Source organism: Kogia breviceps, chromosome 7, assembly GCF_026419965.1.
Source record: "Kogia breviceps isolate mKogBre1 chromosome 7, mKogBre1 haplotype 1, whole genome shotgun sequence".
NCBI lineage: Eukaryota > Metazoa > Chordata > Mammalia > Artiodactyla > Physeteridae > Kogia > Kogia breviceps.
Genome location: NC_081316.1, coordinates 40,999,830 through 41,017,985, shown reverse-complemented (window position 1 = coordinate 41,017,985; position 18,156 = coordinate 40,999,830). Strand labels below are relative to the sequence as shown.

Here is an 18,156-nt window from a genome sequence, read left to right as displayed (position 1 = left end):
TCTTCCCCTCTCTGAATGTCTCTCTATCTGTTCATGCTGACCTCTCTGTGCTTCAGTTTCCTCGTCTGAAAACTGGGGACAATCATAGTAATTTATTTCATAGAGTTATTTTTAGCATTAACTGTAAAGCATTTAGAACAGTGCTTGACACACAGCACCTAATAAGTGTTTCTCCCTCTATGCCTCCTCATTTTTGTATTATTATTATTATTATCATTATTATTATTCTTACGAGGGGGTAATCGCTAATGCTTCCTATTAGTTCTAATACTCTAAGATTATGATGTGAGCTCCTCCAAGAAGGCTGCCTGGATTTTGGCTGGCAGCTATGGTCTTACCCCTGTCAAGTTCATGGACATGTTTGTGCATATGGGATTCCTATTACTTTCCAGGTACGGGCTGGAAAGTAGATGTATCCAGTTAATCAGGTGGAAGCTTGGGATCTTGTCTGTGCTTTACTGAAACTATTCTGGCCCCAGAATTGAGGAGCAGGGCTGAGGTCTGGGTGGGCCCCCTCTGCCTGATGCACAGTCCTCCTGGGCTGTCCATTCAGGCTTTTCAGGGCCTGAGGGGACAAGGCTGGCTCTGTGAGCCCTGAGGTCTGTTCTGCCTACTTGCTGGGCTCCTTCGTCTGACAGCTGTGAGGGGCCCTTGGGGCCTCCTCCAGGGAGCCAGCGCTCTCTATATTTCATGAGGCTCGGTCCATTCAGCAGGGCTGGGTGGCAGCTTGCTTGGTTTCTTGCATCTCCCCTGGGAATAAGCGTTTTTAAAGTATCTGATCGCTGCAGGAGGCTGGCCGCCGCAGCTATCAGTACTAAAGTATCTCTGATGACTATTGCCACCCATGGGAGACAGGTCACACAGAGGCCCGGAGAGGGAGTGAGGAGGGAGGCCCATTGTCATTACTTCACAAAGCTCACTGCATCCCTCCTTTCCACCCCCAGGTCCCCACCTCTCCAGCCCTAGGGCTTTCGGGGTCCCCGGGAGATTGTATTTGTAAATGAACGCTGGCTGCTGGTCTCATTCCCTGAGGCCCACCCACCCCACTGTTCACCATGGGAGCTGAAATTCCACTCTGATTATTTCACTCTGCTGCTCAAACACCTTCAGTGCCATGAGGCAGGAACTCCCATCATCCACAGGATAGAATCTAAAGAATCAGTTCCTTTTCATACATAGGACTGTAGAGGCACCTTCCCTCCAGCCCCTGGGAGAGTCCCTAACACCTGCTCCATTTTCTGGTCTCCTTGCTACGACTCACACTGCTCTCCTGACACTGAATGTCCTTGTCCCATCTTCACCCGGCAAAATCCACCCTGCATTTAAGACACCTCCTCTAAGAAGTCTGGCCTATTCCCCAACTGAAAGTGACCACTACTTTTTCTGTATTTCCATGCCACTGGGATAGCTTTCTCTGAACTCTACCACCAGCCCAGAGGGCTCCAGCCTTCTAGAAACACTTGCAGTTCCCTAACCTTACCATGCTCAGGATACTGTGACTTTCGCACGCCCTTCCCTCTGCCAGCACAGCCTTCCTTCCCACCCCCTCTCCTTCCCTTATTCCCACATTCTTCTCTCAGCTTTGGGAACATGTCCTGAGAAACCTTCCAAGACCCCTCCCACCACCCTCCATTCTCACCTACTACCGCTTGGAGGCCCTCTGGACCTCCCTTAGCATCCCCTTGGTTATACCTGTTGTGGTAGTTTCCGTGCAGCTTTGGGACTGTCTGTTGGTACACCTGTCTGTCTGGAGAACCTGATGAGCATGGAGCTGGGGGGAGGGAGAGAGGCTGCCCAGGGGAACCACCAGACAGGGAGGACTGCAAAACCTCAGGAGAGGCAGGTGGCTTTGTCTCATGGATGTCAGGAAGCAGAGCCCTTTCCACGCAGGGTGTATGGTTGCAAAAGACCCTCCGACCTTTGTCTCACTGAATTCTCTCAACAGCATGGTGGAAATAGGTACTTTTGTCTCTGGTTTACCAGTGCAGAAGCTGAAGTTCCTTCAATAAGAACTCACCTAGTCAATCAGCAAGTGTTAATTGATCTGATTGTTATGTACCAGGCACTGTGTCAGGAAGGAGGTGAGGTGGTGGAGTGGGGAGGAGATACAGTGGAGAGCAGATCAGACCTAGTGCCCACCCCTGGGATGATCCTCAAGGGAGAAAGACGTTAAGCACTAATTTCACAGTGAATTGTTTAATTATAATTGTGATAAATTCCATGGAGGAGAAATAATGAGGGGGTAGGGTATTGTATGATGAGGGACTTGACTGAATCTCTGGGTCAGTGCCTCTCCTACTCTCCCCACCAGCCGCCTACCCCAGCTCCCATTCCTCTCTCTAATGCTGCTGCTGGAGCTTAACTGCTTTCCACGATATTTGCTGTTCTGCTCCTGTTGACAGCCCTAATGGTTTCTGCAGATTAAACAATCCCAGCCCTGTCTTGAGCTGTACTCGGCTTGGCCCATTAGACAACGGCAGAAGCCCCCTTGCTCCTGTTTGTAATTGAATAATTTACTGTAAATAGCCTTCATTTCCTCCAGAGCCCAAGCTGGCTCCTTAGCCAAACGGAGGTGAGCAAGGGCTGCCTCTAATGGGATGCAGGAGCAGAAATGAGCAGTTTGTCCCAGCAGGCATTGAATTAAATCAGAGACACTTAAGGCTTCAAGTCCTTCTTGAAAACAAGCCACTCCTGGTGAGGAGACACAGCCAAGAGCCCTGCAGAACCCAGGCTGCCAACTCCGGGGTAGAATTTCCAATGAATTAGGAAGGCCCTTGGGCTGGGGGTGGAGGTGATGGAGTTTTCTCTTTCCTGCTCACTCCTGCAGGTGTCCTTTTCACCTCTCTCATGGGCAAGGTAGCATCTCTGCCTGAGATATATTTCTCAGCTCTTCCTTCCATGAGGAAGTATACTCCCACTTTGAGGCTAGCATGTGCCAAGTGCATGATATATTACATTGAATTATATTATATTATATTAATCTATAAGGGAGTGTTATGAGTGATCTCATTTAATGCTCATGAGGCTCCTAGGAGGCAGGAATAATCAGAGAAACCACATTCATGAGGGTTGATGCTTTTCCCAAGGTCATGTACTTATCAGGCACAGAATCAGGATTTGAATCCAGATCTACCAGACTCCAAAATTCAAGTTCATTCTGCAATCCCAGTGAGGACCGATGGCATGGGGCAGAGGGGTTACCTTGAATTCATTCTTGGTTTCCTGACATGCTGAGCAGCTTTGGAGGGGTTCTACTCTCTCTGCTCAATAGGATGAGTCTGGCTTAAGGCAGTGGGAGGGGGCAGCCACCCAGCACGCTTGAAACAGGTCTCTCTACAAAGCTGGTGACACTTTATTTTTAACATCTTGATTGGAGTATAATTGCTTTACAATGGTGTGTTAGTTTCTGCTGTATAACAAAGTGAATCAGCTCTACATATACATATATTCCCAAATCCCCTCCCTCTTGCATCTCCCTCCCACCCTCCCCATCCCACGTGGCCCTCTAGGTGGTCACAAAGCACCGAGCTGATCTCCCTGTGCTATGTGGCTGCTTCCCACTAGCTATCTGTTTTCCATTGTGTAGTGCATGTCCATGCCTCTCTCTCCCTTTGAAAGCTGGTGACACTTTAGGCTTTAGCTGGGACTGTGGCTTCCCATCTCCTGATCCCTTTAGGACCCATAACTCTGTCCTTATGACTCAGCAAAGGAACCAACCAATGAGCAACAGGAGAGATGCCCCCACTGTCTGTGCCCCTCTTCCTCCCACCATTTGGGTATAGTGTTTGGATGCTTCATTTTTTGAGCACTGTTCTGTCCTCTGGCTGTGTCACTGAGGTCTGACACTTAATGAAGCTGAAGGACTCATGGTTTCGGAGGTGGGAGCAGTGGGAGGCGCTGGTGAGAGAGAAGAGGGCTCAGCTGTGTGTGAAGGGTAGGGGCTGGGTGTTGCCCCCATGGAATGGAGTCAGGCTTCCTGTTAGCAAATGCTGGACCTGTGTCATTTTTGTTGCTCTTATCATCTTCACCTTCTCCAGCACCTCATCTCCCCTCTGATCATAAAACCTGGATACCAGTCCTCTGTCACCTACCAGCTGTGTGATCTGGGGCAGTGCACGTAGTTCCATTGAATTTCAGAGGTTTCATCTGCAGCAAGGGGATGATGATAGTATTAAATGAGTTAAGACTATATGAAGCATTTAGAACAGTGCCTGGCACATAGTACACACTCAAAAAATATTAGCAATTATTATTTGCACTTTTGTAACATCAGCCAGATTAACTCTTTTTTTTTTTTTTGTGGTATGCGGGCCTCTCACTGTTGTGGCCTCTCCCGTTGCGGAGCACAGGCTCCGGACGCGCAGGCTCAGCGGCCATGGCTCATGGGCTCAGCCGCTCCACGGCATGTGGGATCTTCCCAGACCGGGGCATGAACCCGTGTCCCCTGCATTGGCAGGCGGATTCTCAACCACTGCGCCACAAGGGAAGCCCCAGATTAACTCTTGATAGTCCCTATTTCACGTTCCAGATTTTCTCTCTTACCTGTTCCCCATACCCAGTGAATATGAGCTGTGGCTCCTCTGAGAGCTAATCTGATTCCCAATCCCAGCTTCAACCATGTAGGTGCACAGTCCCACACTGAGCAAGATGGGGTTTCAGACATCCAGGAGTTTGTCCCATTGAGGGAAAGAGGCATAAATAATACAGTCTGTGCATAGGGCAGTGATACACGTGCAGCCCAGATGTCCCCAAGAGGGCTCTCCAGCCTCTGGGAACATGTGCAATCACATGAACCAAGGGTTTGTTAGCAGGCAGCCTCCACTGGCCTAACTGCTGGGAAGCTGTGGATGAAATGGAGGAATGAGGACATCTCAGCCGGATGTTTTAACAAAATCAAGATATATTAGGTTTATTGCATCCCCCTCAACTGAGAGCCCAGGGGTTGCTAATGAAAAGGAAGAAATTGTTTGAGCATGATTTGTTCCATCTGGGTTCTAGCTAGCTTCTCCCTGATGGGCTCACAGGCCAGTGATTAAGAATCTGTTCTAGAATTTCATGGTCACCAATATGTGTTTCTGGAATCTACCTCTTGGAAAATCAGAATATTCTCCTGCATTCAGGGACCCTTTCTCAGGGTCCCTCAGATACGACTTGATCAGATCCAGGAGGTCCTCCAATATTCTAGGGTGTGCTCACAGAATCCTAACTTGTTCACACTTTAAAGGGCCTTGGAACTTCCTGTGTCCTTAAACTTTCCTTACTGTCACTTGCTTATTCCCTCTTCAAACTTTCTGCTCTGCCCCCTTTCTTCTCCATGATGAAGATGCAGCTAAAATAAGATCTGCTTGCTCACTGAGCTCTGATCACATCAAATCATTCACTCTGAGATGGTGGTATTTCTCTTTTTGGTTCTTTCATTAAACACATTGAAAACGGAACAAATACCTCATCTTGTTGTTTCCAGCTTTTTTCTTTTGTGCCATTCTCTTCAGGCTGCTGATTCACTGGGTTCCAAAAATATACCTTCTCAATAATGAAAATAATGAAAGTAATAAAAATCGTGATAGCCTGATGATAAAGAGTCCTCATGGAGCACTGTTATTGTGCTAGGTGCTTTACATGCTGTATCTAATTTTCTGCATCTCTCCTGGCAAAGCTGACCACGGGGCTGAACACAGCGCAGACTCTCAGGACATAATAATAACTATTTATTTAGCTCTCAATCTGGCCTGACACTTCTGCATTCCTGATCTTATTTCATTGTTATAATAGCCCTGTAAAACAGATATTATTATTCTCAGTTGCAGATGAAGAATTAGGGCTCATCATAAATGTATTAAAAATTCATTCCACTCATTATTTCTATAGACATATCTAGTGTTTGCTAAGTGCCCAGCCCTTGGAACCAAGTGGTCCCTGCCCTCCAGGGTCTCACAGTCTAGTGGGGTCTGCAGAGCAGGGATCAGGCAGGGACAGTGAGTTTCTGGAATGATCTAAAGCCCTAGTTTATTCTGGGCTTCTTCCTCCCTATACTTTTCAGATTCACATTTTTTGTCTTTTATTCCAAGCATCACAAGGGGTACTTTATGTCCAGCCACATCACTGTTAATTAAAGTCCTCCTCCGTTCTTTTCTCATAAGGGTCACTTTTAATCATAGTGTAAGAGTTTAATTTTTCTGGGCTTGAATTGCTGCCCTCCTCGGCTGTATCCTCCCACAAGTTCATACTTGTGTTTTCTCTGAATGTCTTGAAATCTGCTGTCCTCAAGCTCAGGATATGACAAGTGACAGACAACCATCTCTTGACTATTGCTTTACCCAGGCAAAGGTGACAGAATCTCCATTTTCCTCAAGGAGGGCTTCTTCATTAGCTTGGAGAAAGAGGTGGCAGAGAGGAAAGAATGGGGATGGGATGGCGAGGCAGGAGACAAACAGGTGGGCAGCTGATTTTATGGGGAAGAAGAACACTGTTGTCTTGGTCTAACCTGTGAGGCACAGGCAAGCCAAGTGGGTGCTCAGTGCTGGGACTGGAGGCCCCGGAACCTGGATCACCTTTATCAGTTAGGCTGCTTTTGGGTACACTAAACCAAAATCCTCACTTAGACAAAAACTTTATTAGTTTACATTCTAGAAAGCCCAGAGGTGGACCAGACTCAGCACTGGTTGATTCAGTGGCTCAGTGATCAAGAATGCAGGGTTTTTTCCTCTGTGTGCCTGCTTTCTTCTCCAGCTGGGTCCCCTCTTGATTGCAAGATGGTCTCTAGCAGCAATGGAGCGACATGCTTCCTTGTTCTGGTCCAACGGGAGAGATACTATCTCATCTTGTGGCTGGCTTGCAGTTAGGGACAAAGTTAACTTTTCCTAGAAGCAATTCTGTCATGGCTCATTGGCTTTAATTGAGTCACATGCCTATTCCTAAACCAATTCCTGGCAATTTGCGTGAAATTACATCATCTAAAGTGGAATGGATTTGGGGAAGCAACCACCATGCCCATTACAGGGTCACATTTCCCAGGCATAAGCAAAGTGAAGAACCTAGGACTATGACAGTATATATTGATAGTTAAGGAATTAACATAGAGAGTTGCCAGATTTAGCTAATAATACAGGATGCCCAGTAAAATGTGAATTTCAGGTAAACTCTAAACGTTTCAAGTATAAGTATGTCCTATGCAATATTTGCTAGTCTATGTGTCCCAATATTTGGTGCAAGGCAAAATGGGTTAGGTATGTGTTGGGCCATGAGACATAAGAAAAGATTCTAGGGGTTCATAGTGGGCTAGGGGCTTAGAATCAAGATCAGACCTGAGTCCTGCATTGCTTGTGTGAGGATAGTGGAGTATAATATAAACTGTTTCAAACAGCAGAGGAGGGCCAGGGGGCCTTCCCTCCACACCTGAGATGACTCCCTGTGGCCAGGATTTGGGAGAGAAAATGATTGCGCCTCCTCACTCGGGGGCCCCTCATTGACCCCATCCTGCCTTCTCTTTCCAGGGCCCCGACCGCTGTGGGCAAGCTTTGCTGCAGATTGGCGTCAACATGATGGCGCTGCCTGGAGGCCGCCACCTGGACTCCATCCCCCTGCCGGGTCAGCGGTAAGTCCCACTGCTGTGTCTCAGGGCCAGGCCTGCCCCATCTGGACTCTGGCTGAGGCCCAGCCCCAGGATCCTGAGGTTTGCAGGTGGCCCCTTGTCTCTGTGCACTGTGCTGGGGAGGAGGCTTAGGACAAGGTATGGGGGATGCCACAGTCACTCAGCAAATACAAATGGAACTGGGCCCTGGGGCACAGAGGAGTCAGCCATATCCTGCCCCAAGGAGCTAGTTTAAGATCCAGGCAGACAATGAAGCAAAGAGTCAAGTGAAGTGTGCTGCTAAGATAGGGACCCCCAGAGGCAACTCTGGATCCTGCCAGGGCCAGGAGGCTGGAGCCACTGGAAGAAGTGGCCTCTCTGAGCCTCTTGGAAGAGGTCAGCCTACCATTAGGTGGCTTTCTCTCAGAGCACCAGGGAGAGGAGTCGGCACTGCGCTGATCCTCAGGAAACACTTGTTGCCCTGAGCAGCGGTGTGGGGAGGGGGAGGGAGGAAGACACTGAGCTGCAGGTGAGGCCCAGATGATGAGCTGAGAAGGAAAGACCTGAGGCTCTAGAGCTGCCTTCACACAGGTGAAACGGATGGGGAAGCACGTGTAGATCTGACATGGCTGGTCCTGGAAGCCTGCGACAGAAGCAAAGGTGGAGGCACCAGGGCGGCAAATCTATGATGACCAGCTGTCCCGGTTTGCCTGGGACTGTCCTGATTTTGGCACTGAGATTCCTGTGTGCCTGGAAACTCCTGGGTCCTGGGCAAACTGGGATGGCTGGTCACTCTAATGCAGGTTTGATCTATGGAGGAACTTTGCAGTTTGAGTGCTCAAGCCTCCAACTTAGCCCTTCATTTCTTGATCAGACATTTTGATGGGGATGTTTCGAGGCAGCAGAATCCAAGTAGCCCTTGCAAGGCCGTTAAATCGTTGTTTTGTTCTGTAGTGTTTTGCTTTAAATATATTTTGGTACCACTACCATCTAATCTCTACTAACCCCTCACCTGAATTGCAGTGGGTTTCAACTTATTTACATCATGCATTTCTATATTGTTTCTTTGATTTTTGAGTATTATTTTATAATCAGAAAAGAGTGGAACCATTCTAGATGAAGAGGAATCTTAGTCTTTCCATCACCTGTCCTGCCCAGGTAGTAGGATGGAAACTGTGTATCCAGGTGGGCAGCAGCAGCTGTGGCAATCGGGCTTTGGGACACCTCCACAGAACTCATGGGTGTTGGGATGGTCAGACCAGAGGCTGTGCTGGGGGTGGGGAAGCTGTCATCACAGGGATGTGTAGGACAGTGGTTAGGAGTTGGAACCCACTCCTCCACCCAAACTTGATTCTTGGTTCTGCTACTTATTAGCTGTGAACTCGGGCTTCAGTTTATTGATCTATGAAATGGAGATATTTATACTTACATCATCGGGTTGTGATGAGACTTTATAAAGATGTATAAAGATATATAAATCACCTGCCGGAAACATAGAAACTGCTCAATCAATGTTAACTTCTTCTTTAAATAAAGAGTAAGTGCTGCTCAATCAACATTAACTTCTTTAAATAAAGAGTAAGTCCCCAGACTAGAGAATATGGAGCCAAGGTAGATCACATCCTGGCACTCTTTCAGCCCCTGGGAACCACTGATCTCTCTCTTCCAAGCTCCTCAGAACTTTTAGAGATAAAAGGAAGTTAAATTACATAAAAATGATTTAGGAATCAGACCATTATTCTTTTGGAGTCAGTCAGGACAGGTTTTCTAACTCATATTGTACAGTAAATACCTTGAGAGGAAAACACCAGACTAATAGGGTTCCACAAACACTGCAACCTGCAAAACTGTTTGTTTAGAATGTCTTCAACCTTACAATTCTGTTAGAGCAGGGCAGACTGCAGAGAGAAAGTGGTGTTTCCTTTAATATAGTCATAGCCTGGCACTGCCAGGGCAGACCTCCCCAGGATATTGGGGGAATAGAATCCTATTAATCCTCTACCACCCTATTAATCATCTGTGTTCTAGAGGCATGTGCATGAGCTACATTCACAGCAGAGGCTCATGTGTATTTACAGGATGTCAGAGGGGTTCATTTGTCCAATCTGATGCCACATTATGGGCAGACAATAGCAGCCACCTCTTCTTTCCTCTTGTTCCAAGCTGTAGAGCCCTCTCTCGTGGGGAATAGCACCGTGGTTAGTGTCCCCAGATAAATAATTAATGCTGGATAATTGACTTCTTTTTGTTGTGTTCCACTGAGGCTGAATTTCACTCTGGAGTGCTATTGTTCACCTCAATGTACAAAATAAATAAATATGGTCAAGTTGTGTGGGATCATCTCACAGCCTGGGTGAATCATGGGGGTTAGGCCTTTGGTGTTTGAGATCCTTACGGGTAAATAGCATCAAATAGGGCTTTTCTAGGTGCAGGCTCTGGAAGAGAACAGAGGGCAGGGGGCAACTGAGTCTGAGGCCAGGGGTTGGGACCCTGAGCTGAACTGGTGTGGGCCCTAGGAGGGTGTGTGATAGTTCCGTCAACACTGACTGTGTCTGAATCTCCTGGGAGGTTTTGGTATTTAAAAATAATAAAACAGACAAGCCAAAGAACAAAACCCTACTCTTGGAAACTTTAATGTGGGAACTCTAAGTGGTTGAAAGCATATAGGCCTTGGAATCAGACTTGGGCTCAAATCCCAGCTCCACTTCCTATCAGCTGTGTGACCTTGGCTGCCGCCTAACCTGTCTGAGCACCAGCTTTATTGTCTGTAACAGGGTGTCAGTCCTAAGTGCTTTAAAAGGTTGTATAAGTGCTGGGGTCCAGGAAGGGGGGGGTCTCTCTAGGCCTCAGGGTGCCAACCCACACGTCACCAGGCCATCCCTGTAACACTAACACACCCCTCCTCCCTCCCTCCCTCAGCAGTGGAAACCCTCGCAAGCTCAGGTTCAGATACTTCCCTGGAGGTTCACAGACCTACTGGTGGGATTGAAGGGGACAGGGGCTCAGCACTCTTGGCAGCAGGAGACTGTGGCTGCTGTGTCTCTAGCTGATCTTTGCTTTCTTCTTGCATCTCTGGGCTCCCATCTTTGTGTCTGGTACATTGATTCCCTCCATTGGCTCTGGGCTGGGTGGTAGTGGTGCTGGGACCCAGCCATGGTGGTCTGGGTGTTGCCACCTGTCTGCCTGCTCCCAGGGTTGTGCTTTCCACCATCATAGCGTAGCCCTCATCGTCTGCAGGGATCCTGATGGCCCAGTCCTTTGATTTGACTCTCTCTATGGAGAGGTTCCTACAGGGTGGGCTGGAGGCCAGTCTGAGGGATGCACACAGGGCCACATCCAGACATGTCCTCCCTCTTCCTCCCTCCCTTCCTCCCTCTTCCTCCCTCCCTTCCTCCCTCTCCCCCCTCCCTCCCCCTCCCTCCCTCCCTCCCTCCCTCCCTCCCTCCCTCCCTCCCTCCCTCCCTCCCTCCCTTTCTTCCTTCCTTCCTTCCTTCCTTCCTTCCTTCCTTCCTTCCTTCCTTCCTTCCTTCCTTCCTTCCTTCCTTCCTTCCTTCCTTCTCTCCTTTCTTCCACTACTTCTCTTACCCACAGATCAAGCTGGGACACTGACATTTTCTCTCTGGTTTCCTGCCAGTGAGGGTGGGAATACTGATGAAAGGACTGGGCTTCACTAACCCCCATAACAAAGTTGGCTCACTCTCATCCAGCATTTGCTAAAAGCTGGATGCTTTTACACATAGAAACTCAGTCCTCATGCTAGCCCTTGTGTATACTTATTATCATCTCTATGTTGATAATGAGGGCGTCATAGTTTAGGTCCTCTGGGAAGCAGCCATTGAGATGGAGTTGAGATTTCAAGATGGTTATTAGGGAGTGCCTTTGGGATCAACACCTGTGGAAGGGAGAGGAAGGAAGCAGGCCTGGGCAGGGAGAGCTGGGGATCTGTGATGCCTGCTTGATGACGACTCAGCTGACCTCACAGGGACCTTTGGGATCAGAGTTGTTCATTGGCCAGAGTGGCCAGAACCTTCATATCCCACCTTGATCTGTCATTGGAGTGTGTGGGCAGGCATGACCTCAGGTGAGGTGCCTCTGAGGCAGGATCTGGGGGGCCTGCCAGCTGGGGACAAGTCCTTCCTTGAGGCGGAATCTGAGGGGCACATACAACGTCCATCCCATGAGGAAATGAGGCTTGAGGAGGTTAAGTCACCTACTTGTCCAGGACAGGCTGACAAGGATCAGAGGAGAGATACACGTTCCCAGATGGTGCTTGAACATGAGTGCCGGCCAGCGTTCTATCCTGTCTGTCTTTTCCACGATGTTCTTGAGGGCATTGCACAAGCAAATCATTCACTCATTCAGGGAGACGTTTATTTACTAGCCTTCCACATAATTTCTCAAAATATGTATTGAGTGCAGATCATGTGCTTTGTATGGGGCTTGTGTGCTTAAGGACATGATTGTGATCAAATACGGTGTGGTCCCTTCCCTTGTGGAACTCACTAATTTATCTCTTGACTTGATCAGGCCTGGTTTTGTAGCAAGTATGCAACCTGGGGCTTTTATTTGGGGTGTCTCACCGTGAGGGAATCGCTTTCTCACAGTGTTTCTGTTCAGCCTGGAGTCTGAGACGAGCCAGGGCTGGATGCAGCTGCAGCTAGTGGCAGGAGGCCTCCTGGGTTGCCCCTGGCCTGCTGGCGAGGACCCGCCCGGCTTCCCTGAGCCAGTGGGGCTGTTGCAGCCCAGCCTGTCTCCAAGTAGATAATGGCTTGCATGTGTACACCCTTGGTCTCTGGCTGGTTTTCTGATGCTGGGCTGCTTTCTGGGCCTGCGGTGAAATGTGCAGACTGTAATTGTCAATGGGATAATTGGATATTTTTCTGTTGTTTAAACCAAAGGAAGGCTAATCAAAGCTAGAATCATATTCCCTTCCTTCTCCCGTCTCCCAAGAGAAATCCACAGAAACACAGGGCGTGACCTTGTAAAGGCAGAGGGACAGTGATTCAATAGATATTTTTAAGAGGAGAGGTTGGATTTAAATTCCCTTATGGTGCCAGGAACTGGGATCATAGAGGTATTCAATGTTGTTGCCGGAAGTTTCCTCAGAGCTCCCTGCATTATAAGATAGGGAAATTGAGGCCCAGAGAGGGAAATGGAGCTGCCATAATACTCTTCAGGCCCCCTCCCGCCCTTTGGGGAGTCCTGCCTTTTCTGGGCTCTGTTTCTTAAGTTTATTCTCCCTCCTAGCCTCCAGTAAATTCTGGCAGCTCTGTGTCCTAGCCCCAGCGGAATCCTCTTGTTAGCAATGATCTGTAATAGTTATCAATTTCATTCAATCACCCGTTCATTTGAATGAAATTTACTTCAGGCTAAGAACTTACTCCGGGCCAGGCCTTGAGAAGTACTATAATGAGTTATGTAAATGTCATCCTTCCTACTCAGTAATAAATGTCCTGAGGGCCAAAGTCATTTCTGATTCATATTTGTGCTCCTTTGGTTAAAATGCACACAGAGGGAACTCAAAAACTGGTTGTTGAATGAATAAATGTTTAATAAATGTTTGGAAAATAACTAATAGCTGAGGAGTTTCAGGTGACTGTGAGAAATTTAATTGCATTGTTCCTTTCTCCAAGACACTCCCCTATCTGTCTCCAGCAAGCTATTCTCATTCTTTATGGTGGAAAAGTGCCGGTTGGAGGGAAAAGATAAGCAAGGGTTTTACCTTGATTAATTTAAATACTGTTTCTGAATGGAAGTCAGAGATTTAACTCATTGAAGGAGTCAGACAGTTGGAGGGACAGTTTTTTTCTTCTGAAGAATAGCGATTCAGAAATATTTTTAATCTTTGGTTTTAATTCATTGGAAAAAATGTCTCTGCAATTTCATCATTAAATGTCTTACAGGAGAGCACACTGTAGTGGGGAGTAGCAACCAGGGACCAGAGGCTGGCCTTCCCTCCATCCTGTCTTCCTTCCTCTCTTCCTTCCTTCCCAGCCCTGGCTCTATGCTAACCTGCTGTGTGTTCTCAGACAATCCTTTTCCCTTTCTGAGCTTCAGTTTCTTAATCTGAGAATGAGGAGGTAGGCAAAAGTTTCCCCAGGGACCCTTTTAGCACTAACTTCTAGAAGTCTGTGAGTGAGTTTTGGATAGTCTTTCCTTTTCTGGACAAAAGTATCCCACTTAGTGCCTCAGGGCTGTGAAAGAATCTCATTGACCAAAACAAACAGGGTCTTATTCCTTCCAAGGAAACTCCTGAAGAGGTTTAGTGTTGGCCTTGTAGCTGGGATGAAAATTGTAAGACATTTTAGTTTGGGAGCCCCTTCCAGCATTTGAGGGTGTGCCGTGTTCAGGTTTTATAGAAGCCCCGTGGTATAGCCTGGAGAAGTGCTCTTCTCCAGGGGAGGGGATAGTGCGCCCTGCTTTGCTAGGTTATAATACAGATAAATCCACGAAACCTAGCACTCCAACATGTTCTTGATTTGAAGTTCTTATTTTTGACTGAATTCATTCCACCCCTCTGACTACTCTTAGCAACTTGCCATCTTCCCAACATGTGGTTCCTCGCCTCCACTGCTTTGCATATGCTGTTTCTTCTGTCTGAAATCCTATCACCTTCCAACTCTGCTTCTTCTCCTGGTGAACTTGAAGGCATCCTTCCAGCGTTGGCGTGAGAAGCTTTCTCAGATACCCTAGTTTGAGCTGAACATCCTTTCTGTGCTCTCAAAATTCTTTCTCCTTACTTCAAAACGCCATAGGGAGCATACTGAACCATAATTGCTTATTTACGATCATTCATTTATTCATTCAGTAAATGTTTATTGAGTGCCTATGATGTGCCAGGTGCTGTGCTAGGTGGAGAGATTATGTCTCACTGTAATAGAAAGTCCTGCCCTCTTGGAGATCATATTCTTACCATCTCTCCTTTATAATCCCAACACATAGCCCAACACCTTGGCCCACCGGGGTGCTCAGTAAAGTTTGGAGGCCATTACCAAGTGTTCTTGGCATAGAAATGGATTCTTACAGAAAACTCTCCACTTCACGCAGCAGGTAGAATAGAGTAAGGCAGAGAAATCCAAATTCCAGATTTTGAAGGCATAATTAAAGTTTCATTCTGAGTGAAAAGAAGTTAAAATGAACCAACAAGACTATAGTCAGAGATTTCCATAAACTAATGACCCCTAGTGTTTTGGGGAACTCTGGATGCCAGGCCAGCAGGATTATCTGGCAATGAGGAACTGGTATCAGCAACTGGGGACCAGGACATGGGTCTGCTGAACTAGGAAGAATTGTTCCCTTTGGCACCTGAAGGGTCACAGTTACCTTCGCCCAATGATGGGCTTTGAAGAGTGAGGAGGGCAATCTAAGTGGCAAGAGCCGAGGCAGGGACAGTGAAGGGGCGGGGAGACCCTTCGCAGCCAGAGTCCCGAGAGGGTCACTCCCTACTCTGCACGGTCTCCCTGGCTTCCCGCTCTGGCAGTACTTCTGGTGCAAACTCGTCAGAGATCTGTGACGACGGGGCCAGTGGGCCAGTAGTTCTGTCCTGAATTTAACACACACCCTGTTCTCTCCCCAAAAGAAATAAGGCAAGAGTTTGAAAAATGACTAGACATACTGTAGTCTTTAAATGATCACCATCTTTAAAAAGGCATTGATAATCACATAAGGGAAGTCCAGCATAGGAGAAAGAGTCCCAGCTGTGGATTTGAGGGTGTGAATATCAGCTAAATTGCTGAAGACCATTAAAGAACATAGCATTTAGGTAAGACCAAGGTTCTGGTCTCAGACTGCATAGATTCTTGTTTCCACTTATCTACCATGAGACCTTGGCCAGGTCAGTTCACCTCCCAAATCTCAGTTATGTGACCCTCATGGGATCGTTTTGAGAGTTAAGTAAGCATTAAGATTGGTTCTAGCATTTAGCACAGTGTCCAGAAAGTAATAAGCACTCAATCAGTTTTAACTTTATTATGACTATTAACAATGAGGTCTTAGACAAGTTAAGTAATGCCTCTAAGCCTCAGTTTCTACATCTGTAAAATGGGTTGGTAATCGCCAACCATCAAACCACTGTGAGGGCTGAAGGAGAGAGTTCTTGGTGCCCAGAGGTGCTCTACTGTTTGTAATTCTCCCTGCTTGCTGTGTGGGTAGTTAATTCCTTCTGATTTTAGACATATTTTAGGGAGCCCATTGTAATGCCTTAGTATAAGACTGTGCTCCTCCCTTCCCCCACCCCAACTCCACCCTGGATAATTCCAGCTTAAAATAATTTATCCAACCAGTATCCTGGTATGTGAAGATGATTGTGGTTACATCTGACTTTATGTTTGGAATCTGCCAGGCTCCAGAAAACCCAGATTTGGGGGCTTAGTCACCTCCTTCCAGATGTCCAGGAAAGCCACCATCAGGGAGCAAGGAGCGGGGTGAATTGGGGAGTAGACATCTACCTCTCTCAGGGGCTCTTCCGGATACTAGACAGGGCTCCTGTGAGCCCCATTCACTGTTTGGGATGCCCTCCCTGCCCCCACAGGCAAGGGGGCATCTTCCCAGCATCAGGCTCAGATTCCAGCTCACTGTGGAAACAGAGGAAATCCAACCCTGGTCCTGGCCCCTGGCCCCTCCAGCTCCTTGGCTGGAGACCCTACAGGCTCCTGACTGGGGTGGTTTCCACCATGAAGGGAGTGTGACTCATTGCCAGTCTCCATCTGTTTTGACCTCAGTTTTCAATTCCTTCCTTTATATGAGAAATCAGATCATCTGTACTTGCAACGGAAAGATTTCATGTATAATGAGATGGCAGCTCCAAGTTCCCGGCTGAGGATGGTTGAACCACTGGGAGCTGCGAGGTGCAGGGACAGCAGGCAGAGCCTGCTGCACAGCAAGAGCTGCCCTGTTTAACCAGATTTTTTTATGTTGGGGTCAACCAGCAAATGCAGTAAGAAAGGTGGAGCCCTGAGAACCAGAGAGCTAATGACAGAGAATCTGATGAGCTATGCAATTATGGGATGCTCAGCACTAACACAGTCCAAACCGTAAGGAGCCACAGTCCGTGGGCTCCCAAATTGAGAAGAACATCTCATTATGTGGCGGCACAGTGACGGCGTCTGGGAGTGGACCGGCTTGTGGCAGGGCTGTGCCGGCTTCACCAGGCCTGCTCTCCTCTCTGGGAAGGTGTGGGGCCTCTTTGAGGGACCCCTCTGTAGGGCCTAGACCCCACTTCTGCCGTGGCCTCGTATATCCCACTTGTCATGGTGCATCACCATGAAACCAAGCAAAATGAAAACTAACTCCTTCCTGGATGGGTTTCCTATCTCAGTCAGGGCAGCACCAGTCACACAGACCAGAGACGGAGGAGCCAGCCTTGCTCCTTTCCCTCCTTCACCCTCGTATCTTCTCATCTCCCTCCCAGACCATCCACTTCTTCCTTTCCCAGGTCACTGCCTGAGTTCAGCCTCCTGTCCTCTCTCTGCTGTATAACCATCATTTCCCGACAGGTCACCCTCCTGTATGGTATTTAACTCACTCAAGTCCATTTTCTACTGAGTCTCTGCACAGTTGTGTCACTTCCCTGCTCTAAAATGTTTTGAGTGTCTCTAAATTGCCTTCAGGATTAAATCCAAATCCCTAATCGTGGTATTCAAGGTCTTTGATCAACTGGTCCCTGTCTCTCTCCTTAGACCCCTTCCTGGCCACCCCTCATAGGCCCCTGATGCTTGATTCCAGTGAAACTTCTGGTCGTATTACTATTTTTATGTCTCTAGGCATTTTTGCATTTATGTGGAGGTCCTTCTGTCCTTGTCATCCTGGCCAACTCCTCTCCTCTAAGAACCAGGGCAAATGTCATTTCCTTTGTGTACATATTCCCAGGCGAAGTCAGGCCCTCTGTCTCCTGTGATCCCAGACTCTCCTGCTCACAGCTTCTTGCTGGCAGTGTGGTGTTTAGTTGATACGAGGAGAGGCTCTGGGCTCTAGAGCATGGGTCTGAGTGATGGCTCCACCACTTACCCACTATGTGACCTCTCCCAATAGAAGTCTCCTTGTCTGCAAATGGGGACAATAACAGTCTTCTCTCTCAGGGCTGTGGGGAGGATTAAGGAGTAATATATTGAGAGGGCTTAGAACACTGCCTGGATCATTGCTGGAACTCAACACATCGGCTACTGTTGTAACTGTGACCAGATTGGATTCTTGGTGCTTTCTTGCCTGTTTGGGCTCTTGCCTGAGCTGGGTGAGCACTGGGGTTTTCTCCTGTTCAGGTTTGTCCTCAGCTTCTAGAACAGGCTGGCGCTGAGAATGCACACAGAAAACACCAGGACATCAGGACGCGTGTACTGGCTGCAGGACCTGGTGGGACAGGCAGCCGCTTCTGGCCTCTGCATCTGGGGCTCTTTTGAAGCCAAATCCTAAGGATGCCTGGAGTCCGCCCACAACTGGGGACAGAGGACTCTTGGTCAGAGCCTGAGGCTGGGGATGGAGCGAGAGTGTGGTAGAGGAAGGGGGTCCAAGTGCTGGGGGCTGGAGGCTGATGGAATCTATGGCAACGGCGTAGACCCGCTCTTGGAAACCCTCTAGTGGTGACTTCTGGA

The 18,156-nt window shown here is 48.0% G+C and overlaps 1 protein-coding gene across 3 annotated transcripts in view; it reads left to right on the top strand.

The window, feature by feature from the left end:
- Positions 1–18,156, top strand: part of INSC (INSC spindle orientation adaptor protein) — a 124,756-nt gene that overhangs the window by 26,947 nt on the left and 79,653 nt on the right. For all 3 annotated transcript variants that reach the window (XM_059069123.2, XM_067039450.1, XM_067039451.1), the window contains exon 2: positions 7,494–7,594. In XM_059069123.2, coding sequence (XP_058925106.1) covers positions 7,539–7,594 — 56 coding nt within the window. In that variant the 5' untranslated portion in view covers positions 7,494–7,538. The remainder of the gene's footprint in view (positions 1–7,493; positions 7,595–18,156) is intronic.